The sequence below is a fragment of the Aythya fuligula genome, chromosome 22 (genome assembly GCF_009819795.1).
Source record: "Aythya fuligula isolate bAytFul2 chromosome 22, bAytFul2.pri, whole genome shotgun sequence".
Taxonomy (NCBI): Eukaryota; Metazoa; Chordata; class Aves; order Anseriformes; family Anatidae; genus Aythya; species Aythya fuligula.
Window position 1 is genome coordinate 2,730,536 of NC_045580.1, and position 22,850 is coordinate 2,753,385.

The 22,850-nt window shown below is 53.8% G+C and overlaps 1 protein-coding gene across 4 annotated transcripts in view; it reads right to left on the reverse strand.

Annotated features, from left to right (window-relative positions):
• LOC116497817 (opioid-binding protein/cell adhesion molecule homolog) overlaps nt 1-22,850 on the reverse strand; it is a 286,179-nt gene that overhangs the window by 80,660 nt on the left and 182,669 nt on the right. For 2 of the 4 annotated variants that reach the window (XM_032201755.1, XM_032201756.1), the window contains exon 2: nt 21,899-21,983. In XM_032201755.1, coding sequence (XP_032057646.1) covers nt 21,899-21,983 — 85 coding nt within the window. The other 2 variants (XM_032201757.1, XM_032201754.1) reach the window with 2 other exon arrangements.

The window sequence follows — 22,850 nt, forward strand, 5'->3', positions numbered from 1 at the left end:
TAGCACGGCTGATTGCGCTCACTTCCTTCTTCCCCTTCAGAAAGTTTCTCTTTGGGGAGAAAAACAAGGAGCAGAATAGTTACGGATGCTTGAGGCACTTAGCTACACTTAGCAACCCTGAGCCTGCCAGAAACATCCTTGCACAAGTGATGCTTCCAGAATTAACTCCCCGCTCTCGGCATGCTTGAAAGGAAAAAAAAAAAAAAAAAAAAAAAAAAGGCTCGATGCAGAGCGGCTGGGGCCCTGCCTTCATCCCCGCCACGCATCGCTTCTTGCAAGCTGCTGCCGAAAGCAGGTGGAGTTTGAGGCTCTGCTGAGCACAAGGCTGCGCATCCTGGCCCGGGCTCAGGGTTTGCTGGCTGGGCAGGCAATGCATAATCCAAGGGATCCCGTGCAGCGGCACCAATATGCACAGAGCAAAACATCAGCAAAAAAAAAACAGGGGCAGAAATGTGGGTGGGAACCTCCCCGCCTGCGGTGCTGGTGCAGATGTGTGAGCAAAGCCCTCTCACCACCACCTGCCCTTGAACAAACAGCACCAGCAGAGCTTCCCAGGGCTGTCCCTGTCCCGTGTAGGGCCGAGCAGGGTGCTGCCACCCTCGGTCACAGTGCCCCATGCCGGCTTTGGGAGCAGGGCGAGGAAGTGCCCGCTGCTCTGCCTCCGAGCAAGCAGAGGGAGGCGAGGCAAGAAAATGTCATTTCTCTGGCAATGCAACAAAAGGTCATTTTTTTTCTTTCCCAAGGAAAGGCATCTCCAGTTTAAATAATGAAAGCTGTCAGGCTTGTTCTGGTGCCTATCTGGTCCTCCTTATTTATTTATTTAGCCGGCTCCTGCAATGCCAGCCCATACATCACCGCCAGCCTATCTGCAGCATCGCAGTCCTTCCAGAGGCGCTCCTGCTCCCGCCACCCCGACTCCGAGGCAGAGCCCCCAGCCAAAGCAAACATCTCCGGCACCTCTCCTCCGAACTGAGAAGTATTTTAATAATTTAAAGCTTTACGGTCCTCTCGGTTGCTTGGTGAATTATTCACAAATTGCACAATGACAACAACAACACCGCCCACCTGCGCGCACACGGAGCAGGTGCACCTACACAAAGAGGGATGCTCTTTACAACTTCTGAGATGCTAAATCATGTCAAAGAGAAGGGATGAAAGACGGGGGGAGGCTGCCAGCCTCAAATCACATCCTCCGCTATTTCTCTGGAATAGATAAACGCTCCGGGAGAGTTTCAGGGGGCACACGATGATAGCAGACATTTCTGCGGTGCACAGGTGTGAAGAAGGCAGGCAGGAGGGAGAATAAAACCTGCTAACACTTCGCTTGGGCAGCAGCAGGTGCTTTTTTTTCCCAGCTGCACAGAGCCGCGAGGAGCAGGAGGGCTGGCTGAGCATCCAGGCGGGCTGGGACGAGGCAGGCTGCGATGTGCCGAGGGCTCCTGCCATGAGTCAGCGCCGTTCCCCTGCCAGGCAGGTACTGCTCTGGCACTGCCTCAGCTCTCGGTTTTCAAAACTTCTCTGTGCTGGCTTCTGCTGACAGTCTGTGCCGGGGTTGATTGTAAGCAACCAAACCCATTCGCACCAGCCAACCATTTATGATTTTTTTTTCAGAGAAACCGAAAGCACCTACGAGACACGTTTGTTTGCTGTCAGAAATGCGGAGAAGACAAAACCAGAGCAGAGCCAGGCACCTAGAACAACCCCAAATGGCAGCAAAACGAGAGGGATGGCTTCTGAACCAGGAGCTTTAGCTTCGTGGCTTATATTAGAGCCACCTAAATGGACATGTACACACACAAATACATACATACATATATATATGGTTTCTCATTCAACCAAATCCTTCTAAGCATCAATTCCAGAGCTTTGGCTCGGTCCCCAGCAGAGCCTTTCCCTGGGCCATGCTCTCCTGACCCATCGAGGTGCCTGGTCCAGCCCCAAAGCCCATCACAAGACATGCACATGGACCAGCGCCTGCTTGAATAGTGCCTGGTGAGCCCCCGACTGCTCCATGGAGAAGAACTGCTCAAAATCCAGCAGCTCCCGCAGAGATTTTAAAGCCCCCAAAGGTCTGGGGCTGTCTGCAGAGCATATGCTGACAAGGTGGTTCCGAAATGAAACCAGAAGAGCGCTAACCCCCTGATAAACCCGTGTGCATTTTTTTTTCCTTGCTTGATGAGGATTCACTGAAAGCTTGCCAAAGGAGCTCCGGCACAATTTCTCAGACATTTTATCCCATCTGAGCTCGTGCCATCTCCTCTCATGCAGCCTGTCTGCGGGAGAACTGCTCCAGTGACCAGCTAAGGGGGAATCTCGGGGCTCATTTTGCTGGTCAGAACACCCCAAGAAGCCTTTGGGAAGGGGAATGGGGACAGCAGTGCCACGCCAAGAGTCCTGCTCTCTGGGAAATATTCTGCAGCTTTGCTGAGAGGACAAGAGGGGAGGTGATGCTCACGGGTGAGGTGACAGCAAGCGGGATTTATCGCCTGAGACACTGGGAAGAAAAGCCAGTCTAAACTCAGCTGAGCACAGAGGTTTTTGCCTCTGCCTGGGCTTGCGAGGGACATGACCTTTCTGAAAACTCTGGTTATTTATTTTGATAATCCTTTTGTTGGGATAAACGCTTTGCTCTCACCACAGCCCTAAGGTCATGGGAGTTAATGAGGAGAGGAGAAAGGCCAAGTGAATGGGATTTGTCCTTTGCAACTGAGTGCATTAGTGGAGGAGAGGTGAAATGAGGGGGCTGGACTCTTTCTCCTCTGCTTTCTACTTGAAAAAAGCCAACAACAGCAACACGCAGCTGCACAATAAATCTCCCTTTCCGTCTCCTCCTTACTCTTCTCCCTTTTACCCTTCTTTTCCCCATCTCTGTCCTTCAGCCTTTTCCAGCTAGCCACCATCCCCATCCCCAACCCACACCATCTGATGGAAGGAGCCTGATGCCCACGTACTGCATCCCTCATGGGACACCCCTAAGGGAACAGCCCTGCCCTACACGAGGCTATCATGATCCTTTACAGATGTTAAGGCTCACAACTGCCCTTTGGGTAGAGCAGAAGGGATCCATCCAGCTCCCTGCTCAGCCGCAGCCATTTTGGTGCAGAGATCTGCAAGAGGAATATTAAGCTCGGACTGAATGCAGCAGCCTTGCTTAAGATTTATGAAGGATGAAGGAAGGAAGATTCTGAGGCAAAGCATCATCTCGAAATAACTGCCGAGTCCTAGCGGGTATAAAAGATCTGTCCATAAACCAGTTTGTCATCACCGGTCAATAAAAATGCAAGCAACAGGAGGGTGCAACCGCCAGCACCCCTCGTCACCCAAGTGATCCCAGCCAGATCTCCTGCACAAGGCTTTGTGAAGTAGGTCCTGCTTAGAAATACACATCCCCCTCCCCAAAGCCTCAAGGTGAGCCCAAATAATGCTCGGCAGCAGTTTAAGACCTATGGAAGAGACCTGAAAACCTGCAGGTCTGATTTCCCTGGATTTTGTGTTCAAAGAGGGGGCATCCCTGGGACAGTGGGGAGGCGACGCTGGCTCAGCAGCGAGGAGCTGACAGCAACTGGGAGGGAAGAGCCAGAGCTGGAAGGGATCTGCCGGAGCTATCCAGGCTCGCATCCAGCTGGGCCAGGCCTGGCTCCTTGCTGAATTCTCCAGTGCTCTATCAAGTCAAGTTTTAAATAGCTCGGATGATGGAGTGGGCTCTGTGGGCTTCACCATCTCTCAGACAGGAGCCATTCTTCCCCTGCATAATTATTTATTCCCTAATGGCGCAGCTCATCTCAGTCTTTGCCCACTTCAGCCTCTCCTCACCTTGCAAACCAGGGGACAAATAGTCCCGACCCCCTTCCCTGTCCCTGCAGCACCACCAGCCCACCACACGGACCCAAACAGCACAGGGCTGGGAGGTTTGGAGCCACACACCACGAAATGCACCCGACCAAGCAGGCCGGCTGCACGCTTGCTTGCTTGTTCTCCCTCTCTCTCTCCTTTTTTTTTTTCCTTAACCTTCTGTCTGAGAAAAGCCCCGCCATCCCTTCTCATTACTAATCATTCACATCAACCTCCCAGGAAACACTCTGGGGCCACTTGGCTATTAACAGGGCACTAACTGCAAGGTGGAGGAGGATGTATTAATATCAAATAAGAGTGATAGATGATGTGAACCAGTCAGGCACTCCAACTCAGGTACTCGTGTCAGGTACTGGAGCTAATTTAAAATAATAATAATAACAACAATAATAACAACAGCAGCAGCTGCCTTCATTTTCCAGGCCAATTGATTCCTCAGCAGGAATGCCATCTTGACAGATTTATTTTGATCGAATTGTCTAATTGAATACAGTTCTTGTTTCCCTTCACTTTGTGACCTTTCACGCCTGTGAAATAAATGCAATTTGGAGAATTATTCCTCAGCAGCAAACTCAGTTCCTCCAGGGCTGGGGCAGCTGCTTTGTCTCTCCACCTCACAAACTGAATGCGTCCAAAGGAGGTCCCTCCAAACGAGGAGGCAGTTCTGGGTGTGGTGTTAGCATTTCTTTTCATCTCCATTTCTACCTTGTATAAGATTAAATAAAGAGAAAAAATAATAATAAAGGAGGTTTGAAAGACATACAGCCACGTGGTGGGAAGATTTTACCTTCTGCCTCTTCGGTGTTTACTGCACTGAGGTTTCTTAGAGTTTAGTGGAAGAAGTTTTGCTCCCACCGCTGTGATGCTACGTGATGCTTCCCCTCACCTGGCAGAGCCGTGGGCTTCACCCAGCCTCACCTCCTCCCCGTGTCCTCCCAGGCCCGTGCCAGGCTCCTGCCCGGGGAGCCCTGCAGTGCCAGACACGAGGCGACGCTTCCCATAAATTTCACAGGAGCGAGGCTCGGAGATTAAAAATAACTAAGCCGTGTCCCTCGCAGACAAACGCGCTGTCTGCGCGCCAAGAGAGGTCCTGGTGAGAAGAGTTGCAGCTGAATCTTTTATAATAATATCAATCAATATTAAAAATGTATGGCCTTGTTCAATTTTTAAAGCATCTTAAATTAATCTTTAAACACAACTATTTTGCTTAAACCAAAGGCTTTGGGTAGCCTGAGAATGGTATTTCTGTCTGCTCCCTCGGGCTCGTGACAGGTATCTGGAAGAGGGCTAATAAGTAAGTAAATACTATACATCCAGCACAATTCCCCTGAACCACAAAACGGGGGGAAAAAAGCAGAATTTTCCATGAAATCCATTATTGACTTAGCAGCAAAACCGACTTTATCTGTGCGGCGCAATAGGCCCCATAGACAATATTAAGTTAGCTAAATCTGCGGGGTTTAGGCTCAATAAAGAACACGGCGACTGCCCCTTGAGACGGGGATGATGCCGAGGAGAGGGCTGGGGCTCGAGGGAGGATGCAGGGCTGTAGGAAATATGGCCTGACCCAAACGAGCATCACCTGGGGACATCCCTATTGGAAAGTGAAGCCCCTGGAGTGTAAGGAGGAGGTTATAGGAGATCAGGTTTGCAGATTGTAGCATTATTCTCCCTCCGCGCCCCAAGAGAAGCCAAAAGACCAAAAATACCAACACCTCATCCCTGACACGTGCCCATGCAGGTCCACAGCGACATGAAATCACCTGGGAAAGGGCTCTCAGCCACGCAGGGAGCATCCTGGCAGCAGTGCCTCTAATGTATTCCGGGGAACGTGGCATTTTGACGGCAAGACTTCTGCCTCACTTGCCGTTTAATGTTAAGAGGCTTGTACAGTCAGCGGCGTTTAAAGAGTAATGACTGTTTTCATGGTAAATGCTCTGTTAAATAACCCAGGATTATTGTGTTGTGTTATTGCATATATAAAATGGCATTTCAAAAAAATAATAATTGTTTTAGAGCTAATTGATGTTTTTAACCGGCTCCGTGCATGGAATTTTTATTTGGTGGAGGGGACGGGCTGCTGTCAGGAAGACAGCAGCGAAGAGGAGGCTTTGACCTAACAAATCTACTTGCAGGGTCAGCCAGCTCAGGTGCTGCTTCAAGCCTTCTCCTCCAAAGTGCCAGAAGAACCAGGGCAAAATCCCATTGCAGCCATGGGCAGGAACCTTGGTACCCCCCGTCTGCACATCCACCTGCTCGCTAAAGTGTCCCCTGGCCAACACGGGGACCATCCCTTGGTTCATGTGGTCAATGGGATGCTGGAGAGCCATATAATCATGGCTAGCAGAGAGCAGCTCCCCCCGAGACGTACCACCTGCACTATTATCCCTTCCTCCGGCATCTGCTCTGCACCGTCCCTTGTCCCAACCCCAGCTCTGTCTGAGGTGGCTGCCCACGCGGTGGCACCTCAGAGCCACCAAAAACTCCCTGGGGATGACAGGGAGGCAGCAGCGCTGATTCCCCCTCCCCTGCCCCTGCTGTTATTGCTGCAGATGGTGAAGCAGGACCAGGAGAACCGCCCCAGCTAGCAGCACAGCGCCGATGAATCACCAGTGAGCAATCCTGCCGCGGGGCTTAACCGTGACTCTGCCAGGAGGGGCTGGGGCAGCTCCGCTCCCTCCTCTCCACCTCAACGAGGCCAGCTCCTCGTCCCTACACCAGGGACGCAGCCTTTAAGCCTCTCTGACCATCCCTGGAGACCTCCTGCTCACCACGCCATGATTTTGACATCTGCTGGCATCGTGCTGCGGCGCTGCCCGGCCACGCTCTGCGCAGAAGGAGCTGGAGTGCGGCCGCCGGGCTGCCCAAGCTCCCTGTTTACGCCCCTCGCAGTCTGCAGGCACTTGGCTCCGCTATCAAAGAGCTGAGGAGTGCTCTCGCTTTCAAACCTGGAGCCTTTGAGCTCCTCTGACGGCGGCAGCCTCGCTGACCCTTGTCTGGAGGCTTGCAGGGCATTCAGGCAGTCAGAAGCGCCGGCTGAGTCCTGAAGCTTTGCAGAGGCAGTGACTTTTTGGATGTGAAGTTAATCACACGAGCGAGCGTCTCCGAGTTGCCGGAAGGGAGAGCGGGGCCATCAGAGACTGCACTTGAAAGTCTCGGCCATCTCCTAAGATCTCCATGCCCAGGCACCGAGTGCCAGCGTGCTCAGATCACGGGGTGAGAGCGGGGCTGTCACACAGCTCCTGCAGGGCACCGGGTCCCATCCCTTGTAGCCAGGCAGCCGATTAACCCGAAGGGTCCACAGCATCTCCACGCCACAAACAGCTCCTAACAAACCTGTAGAGCAGAGGCCAAAAGCCACCAGCTCTGAACCATCACAAGAAAGGAGATGAAAGCCAGCGCCGTGCCCCAGACCCCGGCAACAGCAAGGAAGGTGTAAAAGGAAAAGGTTTAAGGGAAGCAGGCTACAAGGCGGGCAGATGGGCAGGGAGGGAAGATCCATGCTCCTTCACCAGGGGAAGGACAGCACGAGGTAATTGGACTGAAATCTCACTAAAGGCTGCCAGGCCAGGAGAGGCCAGGACCACAGGCACGCTGGTTTGAAGTCGCTCCTCACCCTTAAAAGTCATTCCTGCGTCCGTCCCAGCCCAGGCAGCTCCCTTTCAATAAAAGCTGCCATCATTTCTGCAGCCTTTCCAGCCCCCAAAGCCTCACAAGAGCAACCAGTGATAAGATTGAGCTCACAGACCAGGAGACCGTGCCCTCCTTGAGGATTTGTGGAGAGGTGACAAGAGCAGCCCCCTTCCTTAGCATCACCCCACACGCTGGGTACGTGCGGAGATGGCACAGCAGCTGCACAGCCCGTGAGATAAAGGCTAAATCCAGCTCTGTGCACTGATAGCATGAGCAATATCGCTGGCTACATGCGCACAGTCACACACAGGCTCCATAGAATAAGATACAGAAGCGAGATGCTGAGGTCAAAACCTCCCCACCCTCAGTTTCTCCCCACCCTATATCCTCACAAAGCCACATTTCAGAACAAGCTGTCCCCAGCTCCTCTCAAACACAGCACAGCCATCCAATTTGCCCCCTTTCCCTCCAGAAGGAGCCTTTTCCAGGTCCCGAGGCTCTGTCCCAACCTCCTCCCTTCCTCAGGGGCTGCGGGACCCCGGGAGGCCGCTGCCCTAGCGGGTCACATCTCATTGCTGCAGCCGCAAGGTCAAACTCTGTCTCTCTCGATCCCTTCAGCATCTGTCTCTCTGTCTCCACAGTATCTGAGTGCCTCAGATGACTAAAAAGTCCCTTTGTGTGTTTTCCCAACCCTTCGCTGTACAAGTGCCATTTAATCAAGCTCGGTAATGAAGCCAGAAATGAGCCAGAGCAGGCAGCGCAGCGGCACGTGGGGACTGACCCCATTACCTGCAGGTGACAAAGGGGACAGGAACAGCCACGGGTCCTGGCACCTCAGCGATGTTCCAAAGGGCCCAAACAGCCCCAAAGCTCCCAAATAACTGTCAAGTTGTAATCTGTATGTCATAAATCCCAACGCTCTTCCCCTACGGCTGCTGCCCTCCTACATGCCATGGGATATCCATTTCTCTGAGGTCCCCAATCTCCCCCTTGCAGCTGGTGAAGGCAGCAGGTTCCACCCCAGGAGCCCTACAGCACATTTCGGGCACACAGCCCGCACTTCTGAGCAGCCCACAAGTCACCCCACAAGGCCAAGCACTGCTGCCAGCTCCCGAAAACCACATCACATCAAGCACACCATGCTGGCTCTCCCCTCCCAGGGATGCTCCCCACTTGTGCTTTTATTATCATGCCCCTCCAGTCTGGCTCCTCTTGTTTGCAGGATTTTTAGGATGACTGCCACGTTTCGTGAACCACGGAGCAGCACACATTCAGACTTCCCTGGACTGCTGCGTAGGAGAGAGTACATGTATTAATAATGCAAACGCCTCTCCTGGAGCTCTTCTTCCTCATACGCTGTCCTTGTGTGGGTCCTGCCCCTGGGCATCCCCCAGGGGACAGGGGGAGCCAGCACAGCCTGAGGGAAGGCATTTGGGATGCACAGACTTCCTAAAATACACTCTTCTGGTCAGAGCCCTCTCCAAGCCCGGTGCCGTACTGCCAGCTCCCACCTGCACACCAAACCAGCCACTGCTCTCCCCAAAAACCTGCACCTCCTGGAGCCACGATGCACAAGGGTTTCACCTGCTGCAAAGCTGATGTGGATGTGCAGAACTGTAGGGGTACCTTTAAAAGCCTGCAGCAATGAGCTGACATCACCTGAAAGGCTTTAAAAAAAGCACAAGGCGAATAGGAAACACCTCAAATCCAAAAGATTAGTAAATGACTCAAAAGGCGTGACTGATGTTCAGCACCTCACACCTCACGTGAGGTTAACCATGACTCCTACCCCGAGAAATGACCCTTCCCCAGCACCAGCACTCATCCCAGCAGGAGGAAAGGGGAGCAGGGCTGGAAATAAAATCACTGCTTGCAGCCCGTGCTGCAGAGGTGCTGGGAGAAGCAAAGGGAGAACACGAGCCTCTATTTATTGGAAAGCACCCTCGGGAGCCTGCTACGGAGACCAGTGACATGAAAACCTCTGGAAGCTGTTGTGGGCAAGGACTGTCTCCTCGCCATACATCCACACAGTGCCTGTCCCAGCCTCGAGGCGTTCCCCTGGTATAAATAATGATAATCCCTCACTCAGCAATACAATGAAACACTTGCTTGGTAGTAAAAATTACTTAAAATTCATACCTACGTTGGGAAATTATTCAGTAAACTCTAATTACTTATCAAAAGCAACGATGATATTTTTAAGGAGAGGGAGTGCCCATAAATACAGAGCCATAAATAAGCTGCTACTCAGTAGCACGAATTAATTTGTATTTAATTGCTAGAAATTGCTATCAATTACTAAACATTCCTTGCAGAATAGGCAAATTCTTTAAGAACAATTTCAATTGCTAATTGGAAGTCATTTTAATTTTTTTTTCCCTACTTTCTCATCCCAGCTCCCGCAGGGTGCCAGAGACATCAGTCCCACCTGGCAGGGCTCTGCACTTTGCAGAAGCTGGGATTCTGGGGGGGGGAGAGAAAGAAATCCACTTTAGAAACTGGGATCTGCTCTTGGGATGGAAAGGAGGGAGCTGGAAGTTGTGCAGCCAACACCCCCGTGCAGCCAGGGAGAGGAGCAGCTCTCAGGGACCGTTCATCTCACCAGGATGCAGAGCAGAGCTCAGCTGAAGCTCAGCAGTGCCAGACCCTGCAGGGCACCTCCCAAAAACCCAGCCTGTGTTTTATTGCTCCCCTCTGGAGCACTGCCCCTGCCCTCCTTTGGAAGCAGGGGGATGCTGCAGCCGTGCCCGTGCATACAGCATGCAGCAGGGGAAGCGCCGTGCAGCACGCCGAACGGCCCCGGCATTGCTTCTGAGTCATTTTCTGGTGTTTTCTGCTTTGCTGTTGGCATAACATCCCATCAGCACAGTTAATTACATCCACGCTGAGTGTGAAGGACAGACTGATTCGCAGAAAGAGCCGGAGGCCATGCAATCCATCCCACTGCTCTCGCAAAACAACTTCCACGCGTGCCGACCGAGTGCAGCGAGGCGCTTCCCTGCACCGACTGCCCCCACGGGGCTCATCCACCCCCATGGGGCTTCAGTGAGCATCAGGGCTGCTCCCACCCCCTGCCCAGCAGCATGGACCTGAGTTCAGGCCGATACTGCAAGCATCTCCCCTCCTCTCATCACCCAGACAAAGCCACCGACCACAGACACCCCAAAAATGAGTGTGCAAGCGTGCAGGACACAAAATAGAGGGGGACAAGAGGGACTGGGACCCTTTGTTGGAAAATCTCCAGGCACAAGGTGACTGAATGAATCCCTGAAGATCCTATAGGGACAGTCGGGGCAGAGGAAGGATATGGATAGGAACCAGCAGCCATCCCTGCTAGGAGCTCGGGGTGATTTAAGCACTTTCTGAGCACAAAGCCCAGCAGGAGACCGCCCTGGTCCCACCCCAGAGCTCATCCTTGGGTAAAGCGGGATGAGAAGCAGGGAGGGGGCCGGGAAGAGCTGCTGGTACCTATCAGCAGAGCGCAGAGGGACCTGGGGTCTCCAGGACTGTCACTCCAACATCGCAGCATCGCTCACTCCCCCGTCCCCCCAGGAGCAGGCTGACACTCACACGGAGGCACGTGCCAGCCATGACAGGCAGAGCAAATGACACGCGCATCTCCTGCTCCCAGTAACAGGCCTTCCGTGTCTAATCCATCATATTTGATGCAGATCTCTTACCCTGAAGTGTTGTCAATGAGGATTTAATTTAGTGCTAATTAGACAAATATTGCATGTTAAACACCCATTGATTATTAAGAGACAGTGAGCGCAGTTTAGCTCGGCAGCGTGCGGCGGACACGCCGTATTATAGCCGGGATGAGGTTGGTAAATGCCTTGCTGTTTCTAATCATCAGCTAGTAATTAATGTCCAATAACTTGTAACTTGGTTTATCATTATAGATTTAGGAAGGCAGCAACAGTGCTATATGCTAATTAAATATCAATTGATTATTTAAGGCATATAAAGATTTAACAGCTAGGTAATAGATATACACAGTTGTTAAACTTTAATAACCATCACACTTCCCCTTGTGTTATTAAGTTGGTGTTTAATGACAAAGAGCCTTGCTCTTGAAGATAACTTTTGGGGAGGATTTTCCAAAGTGCTTGGCTATGTGCAACACCCTGCTGAAGATCTCAGTCCTCTGCTATGGAGAACACAAACAAAAATCAGGAAATTGGGTGCCCCTGTTATTTAAGCAAGGAAATCAAAGCCCTAGGGTAGGTGAGGTGCTCAAGGGCACAGCGAGAGGCAGGGGCAGAGCTCAAGGTCCTCCCAAACTTTCCATCCAAAGTTTTGTATCTCAGCTTCTCTCTCCTGAGACATGCAGACAAATTGCCAGTTCCCTGCCAGAATAAAGCTCCCAAACCCAGCCCGGGAGCCGCTGGCATCCCGTGGGGAGGGCAGCCTCCCCATAAAAACCTCATTGGGAAAAACATACATGGGCTGAAGTCTGGAGCCATCTCCCTCTCAGTAATAAACAGAAAGGAATCAATAAACGTCAGGCAGCATTGCAGGAGCCCTGCTACCCCATCACCTATAGGGCAGGGTGCCTGGCACCTGCTCCCCATCAGTGTCCCCATGCCCTTTGGCAGGTGCTGACCATGGGAGTTATTGGGGAGGGCTGGGAGCTCCTTCAGTGTGGGAGGAAAAAAAAAAAAAAAAAAGATGAGAGACTGAAGCTTGTGTCTGAAATGGAAAAGATAAATGGCTTCTGAAGGGAAATAACCTGCCGGACTCAGTGGGTTTGGCAGCACCCCGCTAAGTGCAGCATCAGTCTTGAAAAACCACCGCAAGCTCAGCACCAGCAGGACGAAGCCCGGGTTTCCAAAATTGAGACGGAGCATCGGGGGCTGCCAGAGCTTGTCTCTGAGGGGATCCCACAGCCAGGGCCCTGGGGTGCTGGCCACCGATGGCTCCTGGCTTGGGACCGTGGGCTAGGAGAGGGGTGGCATAGGCAAGGGGACGGCAAGGATAGTCTGATAAATAAAAGGATTGAGGTGGAATAGAGGCCTGGCCTCAAGCTGTCACCAAAGGGTGACATGAAGCCACCCCACAGCAGGTATTTTCCTGCATTCCCTATTGCCTGGGAGGAAAATCATGGGACCTCACAGTGAATAGGAACCCCGTGGGAAACAAAAAGCCATGCCAAGAGATTTGTGAGCTCTCCAAGGGCTCCGTGCGCGTTGAGCAGGACACCAAGAGCCCTTCCCTGCAGAGCCAGGGGGAGCAGCACCCAGCCCGGGTGTATGGGGAACCCAGCAAGAGAAAAGAGCAGAGCAGAGCTGCTCCGAGGGGAGCAGAGAGCCGCAGGAGCCCCCCCGATGAGTTTTGCCACGTTCAGAGGCGCGTCCCCGCGCCGCAGCAGGCAACAAAAGGGACGTCAAGAGCAATGAGGCAAGGCAGGGGAGGCATCGCAGCAGATAAAGGATTCTGCAGGTACGAGACAAAACCAGCTTTGGAAACCTCGTGGAAGTGAGTTTAAAGTCTCCGGAGGATATCAATTGCGAGTCTGTCACTTGGTGTCAGGATAACTTTCCGGACAGCTCTCGGAGCTTGTTAAGCTCTTGCTTGGGCTGCATTTGAGCTGCGGTGGCAGCGCTGTCTGCAGGCACAAATGTTGGAATTAGAGATGAGAAAGACCCATGGGTGCCTTCTCAAAACAGGGTGGAACTGTGATAGGGACACATCACAGCGTGCCTACGAGGGCCGGTGATGCTCTCAGCATCAGATGCCTTCAGCCCACGGCCCAGCACCTTCCAAAAGTGGTGCTGTCCCCTCCAGGAGCGCACGGGCACGAGGTGGGACACGCTGGATGAAAGGCAATGGCCTGTTTTATGCAGGTGGTCAAACCAGACAGTCGTCACGGTGTCTCAGCATCGTGATCTATGGCTCCAGGAAGCAGCTCGACGCTTCCCCCATAGCAATCATTTCATCAAAAGCCCTGCGAGCCTCCCGCTGCTCCCGCCAGCCCTGGGTCCCTAACTTTAATTAAGTCCACACGGTCTCCTCACGGGAACAAGGGAGGAGAGGGTGACTCAGGCAGCAATGGGACCAGCCGGCGCAATTATCATACAGTTAAGAGCATTAATTAAAACCGGCCCTCCCCCTAGTTATAACAAAAAAAAAAAAAAAAAAAAAAAAAAAAAAAAGAGCCAAACTAATCAATTCCACTTATAGGGATATATTGGAGTAAGGAGCCAGAGCAGGGAGGGTGACGGAGGGAGAGTTCAGATGTGACGTGAATGCTAACAGCTCCCGAACGGAGCCGCTGCTGCAGCGAGCCCCAGGCCTGGCTGCTTCCAGCAGTTACTTCGAGTCTCCTTGGAAATGGGCTCAGCCTCTTCCTCTACCTGCTGCTGCATCAGAGCAGCTCCTGTGATCGCACAAAGGACCTTAAATCTCGGCTATAACCGCCTTGATTGAATTAAATGCAACAACGCTGTAAAGCAGCCTCTTCATTTAAGGTGTAAGCACGGAGGCTTTCTTCCCTGCTCACGGCTCTCTCCCTCCTTCTGAAATGATGAGTTGCTCACGGGTTGTGCTCTTTAAAAAAAAAAAAAAAAAAAAGTCATCTGATAAAGTGGGTTATAAAACTGGTGGTGGTAATAAACGGAGAGCAAGGAGCCTGATGCAAAGCCAGCCGGGGAGGCAAGGCAGGGCTGTGGGGATGCAATATCTGAGCCGTGATTAATACGTGACCGCGGGTGACGAGGGAGGGAGCAGTGCTGGGTGCCACCCGCCGTGCTGAACTCGCCGTGCCAGGGACACAAAGAGCAGCACCCTGCCCGAGAGGAGAGCTAGCCCGGGTGACAGAATGGAGGGTATCAATGCAGGGTGACAAGCGGCTCCCACATGTCAGAGCCGAGGGAGGAGAGGTGCCCGTGGGAGGGTGGCGAGGTCCCTGCTGCAGCACCAGGCTCTGCTCGGCATGGCTACAAGTCCCCACTGTGTACATCTTGCTGAGCCTCCAACACATCCCTTGGGAGCACCCATCATTCAGTCAGGTCCGTCTCCCTCTTGTTTTGTGCTAAAGGACTTGAACTCAACCTTCCTTTCCTCCCCAAATCCTCCTGAGCACCTACAAGGGTGCCTGCGCTCACCACGGCACAAATCCTGCACGGAGATGCCACGTGGGACAAAGCCAAGCAGTGCTGCAAAGCAACAGGCATGGTTTTGCAGTGACTGCTTATCCTCCAACCAGACTAACGTCCCCTTCCTGAGAGCTGCAGGGAGCTTAGCTCCATCTCTCCTTCCCAAAAAGCCTCCTCGGGACTTGCCTGCCTCTCTGCAAAACGGGGATAAAAGCACCGTGCTCCCACGGTGCCGGCATCAGAGAGCGGGATGCGCTACGAGAAGGGGCCCTGGGAGCATCCAGCACTTCTTTTTCACCAGCTTCCATTCTGGTCACATTAACATCACCGCCTCTCACCGGGATACCAGGGATATTTTCGGGTACCCAGGAAGCTCCCGCTGTCTCCTGCCCCTCTGCGGGTGACAGTGCCCACCAGAATCACGGCCGGGTGCCCGGGTGCAGACACGGCCATCGGCTCCTTTTTACGAGCCTTCATTGTTATTACCACCTATTTCTTTTTACATTCCTGCCAAAATACCAAACATTAATCTCCCCTCGCTCCCTGCAGGCAAAACATGGGTAATTGGATTTATATGGGTTAGAAATTTGTTAGATTTTATATATATATATATATATATACACACACACACTATATATATACACATTCACACACACGCATGTATGCACACACAGAGGGGAAAATACAAATAAATAGGAGGTGGGGAAGCCCTGCCCTGCTGGGATGTGGGTACCAGGGGGCGGCCTTGAACCAAAGCCCATTCATCTTGTGGACCTGCACACACGCTCTCCCCGTGGCCTCTGATTTAGGAACTCAACCCTCAGCACTGAACTCCACGAGTTCCCCAGAAGGAGTCACAGGTCATGAATTTTGCCTCCATTGACTCTGTTTTTCCTTCCCCCTTCCCCCTTACTCATTCTCTTCTTGCACCTACCATTTTCTTTCTCTCCTCCTAACTTTTCTCTCTTTTCTTGCACTTTTACCCTCCTGGCCCCCCATCCCTCTCTTCTCATGGAGCCAGGAGGTGACAACACACACGAGTCTTGGTACACCAAGAGAAGAAAAAGCTCCTTGGGTTTCTCAGCTCTGGAGACAGTCCCGAATACCTTCCTGGGGTATTTGTTACCTTACCGCATAACTCGCCATCGCCTGACCTGATCCTACTCCACAACTGCTGGGGTTTTCATCCTCCTCCTCCCTCAGCAGACTCTGAGACCCATTTGTGTCCGGAGGGGGTCCATCCATGAGCATAGTCATGGAAACAACTCGTTGGAAGCAAATCTTGGGCAATATTCATAGGAAAACAGAAATGCAATCTGTGAGTTTTTTGCACTGACAATCTGACCTTGAAGGGTTCTGGGAAGGAAGACAGGACCTACAGTCCAGCCAAACCAGTGGTAAACAACCCATTACAGGCTAAAATTGCTGGCAGGGGCTGTGGGGGAACTGTTTTTCTCATTAATAAAAAAAAAAAAAAGCAGAAAAAAAAAAACAGAACATCCTAACCCTCAAAGGCTGCTTGCAAGGACGGAAGGAGAAGTGATAGTCACCGAATCAGATATTCCTTATGAACTGTCTGCTCGGCTGCGGTATCTAAAGATTATCACTTAAAACAATATGTCCAGCTGTTGTACAAAGCATCCGCGGCGTAGGGCTGAGGAATGGAAGGATCTGCGCCGCGGCGGCACGCTGGGAGAGCAGTCAAGGGAACAGAGAAACTCTTCGGCAAGCGGGGAGGTGAGCGACAGCCGCTGTGCCCCGGTTTCGTTTTGCAGCGTTAACACCTAATCCCTGCCCAGAAACAAAGCACGGCGCTCGGCGAGCAGCGTGCCTTACCCGGGGAAGGACAGCTATTACCGCTCGCAAGCCAGGGGAGTTTATTATGCTTGCAAAAAGCTCTCGTGTATGCTATAGCGAAAGGATTACTAACAGTTCAGTCTCATCCCCCGGAGCTGAGTATCGCTGCTTGTGCCTATTTCTGGCTGGCGGAGCTCAGCAGCTTAGCACGGAGGTTGGCTCCTCGCTAGGCAGCGGCACTCGTGGCCTGGCCCTTCGAGAGGTGACGGCAAGTGACAACTCCTCCTCTCCTTGCAGGATGCTGCATTCTGCAAAACGTGCTCTCCTGGCGATGATCTGCACTCAGCAGGGCTCTAGCTCTCCGTATGGACCACAGGAACCGGTGGCATTGCCACCAAGACAGGGACAGGTCCTCCACCCAGCCCCAACAGTGCCAGCATCTGCACTGGGGCACCAGCATCTTTGCACGGGGCTGGCGTGGAGGGAGCCCCCGGCACCCTTCAGTGGCTGCAGCGGCTCAGGGAAATTAGCGGGCACTGTAATTATAACTATCGGGAGCAGCTAAGACAAGTTAAATACCAGCTACCTAGGGAGAAATTATTATGCCAGCCAGGAGGATCCAAATGCCAGAATCCGTGGCTGTAATTTCACGGAGTCGCCAATTACAGCTCCGACATGCCGCGAGCTCTACCTTGGAGACGGCAGGTATATATTTAGCTGCTCCAGAAAACTTTTTGGGGGAGGAGGAGGAGGAAGGGGGCAGCGATGGAGCAAGTCCTCAGTAATCTGCTCCTCGCTAAGCTCCACGCTTCTCGCATTTGCACACAAAAAGCATCAGTCTCTTCCCACTTCCCAGCGAGGATTTAGCAGCAGCGAGTTCACAACCCCCATAAACAGGTAGGGAAACTGAGGACCGAGCCTACATGTGATGACAATAGGGAAAACGGGCCAAAAAATCTGATTTCCTGACTTTCCAGGCAATGCCCAGAGTCCTGCTGCCTGCTCCTGCTGGTTGTATTTTCCCGAGGCCTCGTCGTGTGCTGCGAGATAGACTGCGGTAGATTATTACCCAAAAAAAAAGCATTGTCAGAAATAATTAAAACTATAATTGCAAAAATAAATGGAAGAACAGCATCTCATGATGTTTTATTCGGGCTTTTTATTTTTAATTGGAATTGTTCTCATGCTCGCTAATTGACCAAACACAGCGAGTCACGGAGTCCTCAGTGCGAATTAGCAGAGCTCCCCTGTTCCTTTGGTCCCCTTCATGGACAAACAACAGGAGAGAGGCCCTGAGCTTGCCAGCACTGAATGGAAAGGTGGAGAGGGGATTTGACTTGAAAACCTGCCTTAAATATAAGAAAAAAGCATCCCTATTATTTTGCTTAGGGAGAAGGGCAGGTATAGATGCCTCATATTTCTCATACAATCTCATCACCACCTCTGAACAGTCGCTTCTTCTAATCACCTCTGAGAAACAGCTGCTATCAGCTCCATCCTACAGATGGGGAAACTGAGGCAGGGAGCAGCCAAGGAGGCTCCTCAAGTCCTGGCATCCCTGCGATGGCAGCTGAGGAGAAAACCCAGGCACCCTGCCTGATTTTCTCCCCCCAGGCGCCCATACACGCTGCTTTTGTCTTAAAGAAAAAAAAAGTGCCAATATTTCTTAAATACAGATAAAACCATAAAGCCTTGAAATTTCGAGCAGCTGTTGTTTTACGTCTTTATGAACTGTACTGATGCTTGTTATAAAAGGTCGATTTGCTGGCGGCACAGCGATACGACCCGGTTTACTACACATCCCTGCTTTTACACCACTTGAATATTTGCCACTGCAGCGGCACCGCCTGCGGTTCAGTCGCTGCCTGGATCGTTTCTGCACTCAGGCTCGAACCCCGTGATGGAGAAGATGCTCCCAGACAGGATAAAAGACAAGGCAAGGTTTCTAGCTGGTCTCAGCCCCTTGGGATTGCTGCACATGGTGGGGACCTGCTTGTGACACCCCCATACCACCCTAGGGGACAGATGCCCGTGCCCTGTAGCTCACGGGGCACGCATCCAAGCAGCACCGTAGCAAGCTGACACTCCGCAGCACTCCTCCAAAAATAATACTAAAAAAAAAAACTTAATCCTTGTTTCCACATCGAGCCCCAACTGGGAAATTAAACCATGACCTTCCTCCACCTCCCTGCCTTTGGGTTACTGGTGTGCTCGCCGTTCCACTCCGTGTCCCCAACTGGCGCGCAGCACGGGACACTGCTGCCATCCAAGCACCTGCCCCGCTTCCCAGCAGGTTTTGTATCTCAGAGTCAGAGAGCAGGAAGCTTGATTTTAGTTTTAATAGTACGCAGAGAATTTGCAAACTGCCTGGAGTTCCCTGGAGAGGAAAGGTGCGTGACTATTATGGGAATTGTTTGTTCTTACAATAAAAAGTGGTGAATTATCAACAGCCTCTGCTTAAAGCCGGGGAATCGTTCGCTGCACATCTCAGATGACCTAGAAGTTGCCTGCAGATGGAGCCTTCATTTCTGCAAGGATTATGCTGAGCCTCCCTAGGAAAAAGGGTGGAGAGATGGAGAGGGACGCACCCAAAATCCAATACGGGAAAACCACAACCAGCCTGAAAAGCCTCCAGGTTTCCCCACCGCTACTTTTCCCACGTCTCTTTTCTGCAGCACAACGTAGGTGTAAGGACACATTTTTGGAAAGCAAAGAGCTTCCACCTGCCCTGGTGAAGACAGCAAGGCTTGGAGGCTCAGCCCACCTCGTGCTCACCTGATAGCAGGTCTGGAGGGACCTGGAAGCTGCTGGGAAGGGGGCTAACTCTGCAGGTGCAAGGAGATGGGGGTCTGGGGGTCTCATCTCTCTTTGGTCCCAGCCCCAAGGAGCCGTGCTGGAGGCAGGACAGCAGGGGACACCACGCCTGCTCCTTCCCTGGCTGCACAAAAACCACGCTGTGTGCCAGGAGCAAACCACGCTGGACATCCACCAGCAGCCACCACCTCCTCGCGACCCAAAACCACGTCAAGGACCATGCAGGGGCTTCTCCCTGCCCAGCAAAGCTCTGGTGCAGCTCCCCCAGAGGATGCCCTGCAGCCTCCCCATGGCGCTCCGGCACACCACCGCCCTGCTTGCTGTCCCCAAATCACCCTGCCACATCCTTGTAATGCTCCACGTTGGGTCGGTGTCTGCAATGCTTTTCCCAACTCTGAGCCCCAGGAAAAGGATGCTGGTGGCCCAGAGGCTGCAGAGGGGCAGCCGCAGGGGAATAGGGGTGCAGGGAAGAGGGGAACCCTTGGGAACAGCAGTGTGAGAAGAGATGGGGGGCTGAGGGGGAAAGGAGCTGGAGGCCAGGAGCCCTGGAGTGACTGTGGCAGGGAAAGCTGAATTTGGGGAGGAAAAGGGAGGAGGTGAGAGCGTGGAGAAGATGCAGCAGGGAGCAGGAGGGGATGCTGAGAAGGAAAAGGGGCAGAGAGAAAGGGCTTTGGGGACAGGGTTCCTCTAAGCACCAGCACTCGGAGTCCCACTGGGGGATGCTGAGTTTCCAACAGGAAGGCTGAACCCTCCCCGCTCCAGGGCTGGCTGCTTCACAAACATCCCCTCTCACAAACAGCGCAGAAAAGAGGCCAGAAGCTTAAAAAAATAAAAATAATAAAAAAAAAAGGAAATCCAAGTCAGCCCTCTGCTGGTGGCAGTCTTGGCCGGCACCAAGCCCGAATGCTGTGGGGTCCCTGGGGTGGGGGCTCAGCCCCCTGCAGCACTCGCCCCCAGGCACTGTTTCTGCTCTGCCCTCCGCAAGCATCGCCTCTGGGAGTCCCAAGCCCCACAGGTCACTGGCAAAAGGAATTCAGACAGCAAGGGAAGGAGCACCAGGGCCCGAGGCATCCCTCTGGGGGCTGTCCTCTCTTCTTTAGGCTGCCTCGCTCAGTCCAGCTCGGGTTAATCATCGTTGCAATGCAGTTATTGAGAGCATGAGGAAAGGCACCCTGTGCTCCATCACAGCCCCCATTCCCTGGGGTGATGGCAGCGGGGTCCCCGCGTGGCCCCACTTGCAGGCACACAGCGGGGAGCCTGGCATGGGCAATGTCCCCAGGTGCTGCACAGCCACAGCCCTGTTTGGGGACGTCGGGGGGCTTATCTCTAGCTCTCCCCACAAATCAAGCATCCCTCCATGCCCACAGTGCCTGCGGGGCCTCCTGCAGCATCCCCTGGGGCTTTGCTGCACAGAGGGGCCAGTGGGGAGCGGCACCACTCACCGTACCCAAATATCCCCGCCATCCAGACAGACCAACAACCAAGAAACGGGGTGTGGGCACCACAGAACCTTGAGCCAGAGGCTGTTTCCCACCACCACCAAATGTTTCCCCTCCACAAAACCACGGACAGCCTGCCTGAGCCCCGCGCCTCCTGCGAGCAGAGCGGCCTCCGACCAAACCAGCGCCAGCTTCACAGCCCCGGGACAGCTCAGGTGCTAAGGGACAGCGTGACACATTCAGTTCGCTTGTGCCATCCCTGTGCATGGCATGGGGAAGAGCCACTGCTCCCCACTGCAGCCCCGATACTCCGGGGTGGAGCGAGGGAGCAGCCAGCCTCGCGCTGTTGGGGCACGCTGCTCGCTGCTGCAGGGAAAGCAGCAGGCTGACTCCTCCAGACTCGCTCCTCTCCCTGCCCAGCATCCCCGTGCTCCTTCCCCACATACCTGGGTGCCTTCCCAGCCACCTAAACCATCTCAGGCCCTCCCTAGGGTGCCAGGGATGAAGCACGGCGCGACCCCGAGCCCCGACACGAGCTGAGCAGTGCCCACAGCTCTGGTCTGCTCCTCTGGCCTCAGCGCTGCGCTGGCTACTGAGAGCTGGTATCCTGCACGGGTAACGCAGCGGGCACACCTGTAACTCGCTCAGGAAATGAGAAGGGCTATCTGCTGCGCTCTGCAGCCCAGAAGCGGCCCGTCTGCGGGCAAGCTGCCTGCGTCTCTCCTACAGCACAGCGCGCGAGGGAAAGCATCCATCAGAATTCATAAGATGCACCCCTGGAGTAAAAGATTGATTTGATATTAACGGCTTCGTGCGGAGACTATAAAGTGATGGGGGCGAAGCGCTGACACCTCCGAGGCTCGGCAGCCCCGAGGACCCGCCGGCGATGCGGGCTGGCGCTGGCACGGCGCGGACCCCCCCTCGCTCCCCGCACGCACCGAGACAACTTCAGGCGCGGCAGCGGCGCTCAGTCACCGTCTGCCACCCCAGCCCCTTTGTCAGCACCTCGTCTGGCACCCGCAGCCCCCCGCCAGCCCCGGCAGGAGGCTGCCAGCCCCGCACTGCCACCGGTTCCCCCCTCCCTGGAGCCGGGGGTCCACCGCCACGATGAGCCCCCGGGATGCAAAGTCTCCAGCCAGTCCCAGGACTCTCCAGCAGCCCCGCTCGGCGCACGGACACCCCATAAGGTGCAGACAAGACCTCGCCGTGCCCACCCCAGCACCCCGAACCCCCCTCCCCAAAAGGCAGAAAGGCAGCGGCTCCTACCTGAGCGTGGCACTCTCCCCTTGCCGCACAGTCACGTTGTCCATAGCTTTGGGGAAGGTGGCATCTCCGCTGCGCACGGGCACTCCTGCGGGCACAAGGAAGAGCAGCCTGAGACAGAGGACGACTAGGCACCTCCAGGGCAGGGCTAAGCACCCACCGACCCCCATCCTGGGCAGCAGGGACTTTTCCACCAGGCAAAAAACACACCCGACAAGGCCACCAGGAGCGAAAAGGGGGGAGAGGAGGGAGGGGGTGCGTGTGTGTGGGGACGGGGGGGAGCAAAACCACCGGGGCAGGCGCGGAGGCGAGCGATGCGGAGCTCCACGGAGATCAGGAGAGCCCCTGGAAAGGCAGCCTGCGAGCACTGAGCCTGCCGAGCGGCATCCGGAGGGAGTCCCCAGTATCCTTGGGTGAGGGAGGAGGACGGGAGGGCCGGGGGGAGGAGGAAGAGGAGGAGAGAAGGTGCAGAGCAAGAGATGAAGGTCACAGATCTGTGCCTGCTCGAGACGCTACTTTAAGATTCAGCCGGGCACGCGCTGCGGAGATCTGGCATCAAAAGTTTATAACCCGAGGAGGAAACGTAAGTGTCTCCGGCAGGAAAGGGAGGGCGGCCATAAAAGCAGGCTGGGGGAGCAAAACGGGCTCGGAGTTGGGTCGCCGGCTGGCTGCTGCTCTTTTGTTTGAATAAGAGAGGGAAAAGGAAAAAAAAAAAAAAAAAAAAAAAACAAAAACAGAGAAGAAAAAAAAAAAAAAGCACAAGCTCCCCAAATGCCGATTCTGACGCAAGATCGAAACTTCCCCGCGGAGCTGCAGGCGACGTCCCCACCGCGCTGCTCCCCCGGCTCCTCCGAGCGGGTCCCGGAGCCTCAGAGGAGGAGGAGGAGGAGGAGGAGGAGAGCCTGGAGGTGAAGGCTCCTGAGCCCTGGTGCTCACTCAGCGCAGCATCCCAGCC